The sequence below is a fragment of the Artibeus jamaicensis genome, unplaced genomic scaffold (assembly GCF_021234435.1).
Source record: "Artibeus jamaicensis isolate MK-2021 breed Jamaican fruit bat unplaced genomic scaffold, CSHL_Jam_final contig_1730, whole genome shotgun sequence".
In the NCBI taxonomy this organism is placed as follows: domain Eukaryota; kingdom Metazoa; phylum Chordata; class Mammalia; order Chiroptera; family Phyllostomidae; genus Artibeus; species Artibeus jamaicensis.
The window spans coordinates 14,481-17,863 of record NW_026521338.1 but is presented as its reverse complement, the minus strand read 5'-3'; the positions used below and the strand labels follow the sequence as shown (position 1 = coordinate 17,863).

At 43.7% G+C, this 3,383-nt stretch overlaps 1 protein-coding gene across 1 annotated transcript; it reads right to left on the bottom strand.

Moving 5' to 3' along the window:
- Window positions 1–75: 75 nt before the first annotated feature.
- On the bottom strand, window positions 76–754 carry LOC119040934 (charged multivesicular body protein 5-like; the record flags this gene model as incomplete). The annotated part of the gene is given in 2 exon segments (XM_037134023.2): window positions 76–642; window positions 644–754. Coding segments are annotated over 2 exon segments (678 nt in total), but the record flags the coding sequence as incomplete, so codon positions are not given.
- Window positions 755–3,383: the final 2,629 nt, after the last annotated feature.

Here is a 3,383-nt window from a genome sequence, read left to right as displayed (position 1 = left end):
TTAAACCGTTATGGTAAATTTGGATAGGTAAATATTTCCTAGTCCCAGAATAAGTATTTATTTTATACCATGTACTTGAATGATGCAAGTCTGAGTAGAAGCAGAGATCTGTGGCAATCTGAATTCATTCACCAGGACTTCATCCTTATTCTTTCTGCCAATGGGAACACCTTCTAGAATTGCAGGTGCAAATGCTGCTTCATCCAAGTAAGAACTGTCTTCATCAGCCAGAAGCTCATCACCCAGTACATCCAACTCTGCTTCCAGGTCATCTTCATCTAACTCTGGGGTGCTATAAGTATGACTCAGTGCTTCTTGGATTTCATTTGCATCTTCCATCATATCCTCTAGCTTGTCTAGTAAATCCTCAATCTGGCCAATTTTCACTTGCTTGTAGGCTTTCTTCATTTCCTTTACTCCCAGTTTCATAGCATCAACCATAGTCTTGGTGTCCTTCAGTGACTGGATGGTGTAATTGGCTTGTTCCATGTTAAATGACTGTTGGGTGAGATTATCCTGCTGCTTGTACATCCACTTTTGCTTTAATACCCATGAGGCTTTCTGCTTGACCATATTCTTTGAAGGACCCTCTTTCATCTTCTTGATCTGATCTTTATACTTCACTAGCTCAGCATCTTTGAGCAAGTTGAGAAATCTTGTCAATGCTTTCTGCTCTGCTGTCCACCATGCCAATGCAATCAGTCAGGCTGGGTGGCAGAGCCTTGGGTTTCACTTTCCCAGAGATTTGGTTCATCTTGACTGGCCCCAAAACTTTGTTATTACAGCAGGAAAAGCAGTCACTTTTGGAAAGAGAATGGGGACAGGAAGAAAAGCCCATGGGATACTCTCTGGATGTCCGTGGATTTGCTGTATGGAATTGTAATATTAGTGTTGGGGTCAAGAAGACAGGCTCCCGGGCCAGGAAGCCTGGGTTTCACTCTAGGTTTTGCCAATCGCCAGTTCTGTGACACAGAGAAAAAAGTTTGTAATCCCTCTGTGCCTCAGTTTTCTCTCCTCTAACATGAGTATGTGGTAGAGATAGTAGAACTCTCTGAAGATTTTTAAAACTTTTTTAACTTTTTTTATTGATTATGTCATTACATTTGTTCTATTTCCCCTCCTCCATTCCCCTCCACCCTGTACACCCCTCCCCCACCATTCTCCCCCTTTAGTTCATGAACACGAGCCTCAAGTTCTTTAGATTCTATACTTCCCCTACTATTCTTGCCCTCCCCCATCTATCCTCTATCTACTGTCTATGCTACTTATTTTCTGTACCCTCTCTCCCCCCGACTCCCCTGCTGCCAACCCTCCACGTGATCTTCATCTCTATGGTTCACTCCTGATCTAGCTGTCCTCTTAATTTGCTTTTGTTTTAGGCGTGGTTGTTAATAAGTGTGAGTTTGCTGTCCTTTCACTGTTCATATTTTTTATCTTCTTTTTCTTAGATAAGTCCCTTTAACATTTCATACAGTAAGGGCTTGGTGATGATGACCTCTTTGAATTTGATCTTATCGGAGAAGCACTTTATCTGCCTTTCCATTCTAAATAAAAACTTTGCTGGATAGAGCAATCTTGGTTGTAGGTTTTTGGTTTTCATGACTTGAAATACTTCTTTCCAGCCCCTTCTTGCCTGTAAGGTCTCTTTTGAGAAATCAGCTGACAGTCTGATGGGAACTCCTTTGTAGGTGACTGTACCCTTATCTCTTGCTGCTTCTAGGATTCTCTCTTTCATTTTAATCTTGGGTAATGTAATGATGATGTGCCTTGGTATGTTCCTTCTTGGGTCCAACTTCTCTGGCACTCTCTGAGCTTCCTGGATTTCCTGGAAGTCTATTTCCTTTGCCTGATTGGGGAAGTTCTCCTTTATTATTTGTTCAAATAAGTTTTCCACTCATGGCTGTTCCTCTTCCCCTTCTGGTACCCCTATAATTTGGATGTTAGAGCGTTTAAAGATGTCCTGAAGGTTTCTGAGCCTCTCCTCATTTTTCTGAATTCTTGTGTCTTCATCATTTTCTGTTTGGTCATGTTTTTTCCTCTTTCTGGTCCACTCCTTTGATTTGAGTCTCAGTTTCTTTTCCATTACTATTGGTTTCCTGTGCATTTCTCTTCATTTCAATTAGTTTAGCCTTCATATGTTCCTCTAATTTGTGACTATAATCAACCAGTTCTGTGAGCATCCTGATCACCAGTGTTTTGAAGTGTGCATCTGAAAGTTTGGCTATTTCTTGGTTGCTTAGATTTATGGGCTCTGGGGCTCTGAGTTGTTCTTGAGCCATGTTTTGATCTGTTCGTGCCTGTTAGGTATGAGAAGAGGTGCCTTGGTGTTTACCAGGGCGGGTCCACCCAGGTCGCAGGTTTGTGACGCTGTATGTGGGGGTGGGGTCAGAGAGGGAGCAATGGCGGTCCTCTCCACTACCCCAGTCCACCTCACTGCTGGCCCCCGCCTGCTTATCTGAGCGCAAATGTGCGAGTCTGCCACCCTGCGCCAGTCGCTGGGGCCTGTGAGATCTGTCTCAACACTCACCTCTTCACTGGTTTATCTGCATGCAAATGCACGACCGACTGCAGACAGCCAGCAGCGCCTCTTCCCTGGGTTCTGCCCCGTAGCTCGCCCGCACCTGAGATCTGCACCCCAGGCTGCCTGTGCACCGCCCAGATCTCTTTTGCCCGACTGGCTCCGCTGCTGGTTTCACCCCTCTCACTGGTTTAACTGAGTGGTCCGTTGTTTCTGGACTCAGTATTCTATTTTCTGTGTGGTGTGGTTGTGTTTATTGTTGTTAAAACTTTATTGTTTTTAGATTTGGTTGTGCGAGGATGAAAAGTGTTCCCACCTACGCCTCCATCTTGGCGGAAGTCCCCTCTCTGAAGATTTTATGCACACTTTCTTTCACTGCCAGGTTTCTCTTATAGTAAGAATGAAGCCACTGAATTCCAGTTCTGGTCAGTGAACTTTAGTTGAAAGTGACACGTGTCACTGCTGCTCATATCTACCCTGAAGTGCCTACAGAGCATTCATTTGTTCAGTAAATATCTGATGGGCACCCTCTAGGCATGGATATTGCTTTGAACATATCAGACAAAGTTACTGCTCTTAAGGAGTTTATAGTCCCATGATAGGGAGGCAGAAGAGTACAAGCAAAAAATCAATTAAATGGATAAGAGAATTTCAAATGGTAACAGGTGCCAAGAAGAAAATAAAACGAGGCAATATAACAGTCTGACTGGGTGTGCAGGTGGTGACTAAGGATATCCTCTCTTAGGAAGTGACATTTTGAGACTTTAAGGAGAAGGAGCCAGCCATGCAAAACCATGGGTAAAGTATTCCAGGCAGGAGGTGCACCAAGTACAAAGGAGACTGAACATTTCAAGGAATAAATCAA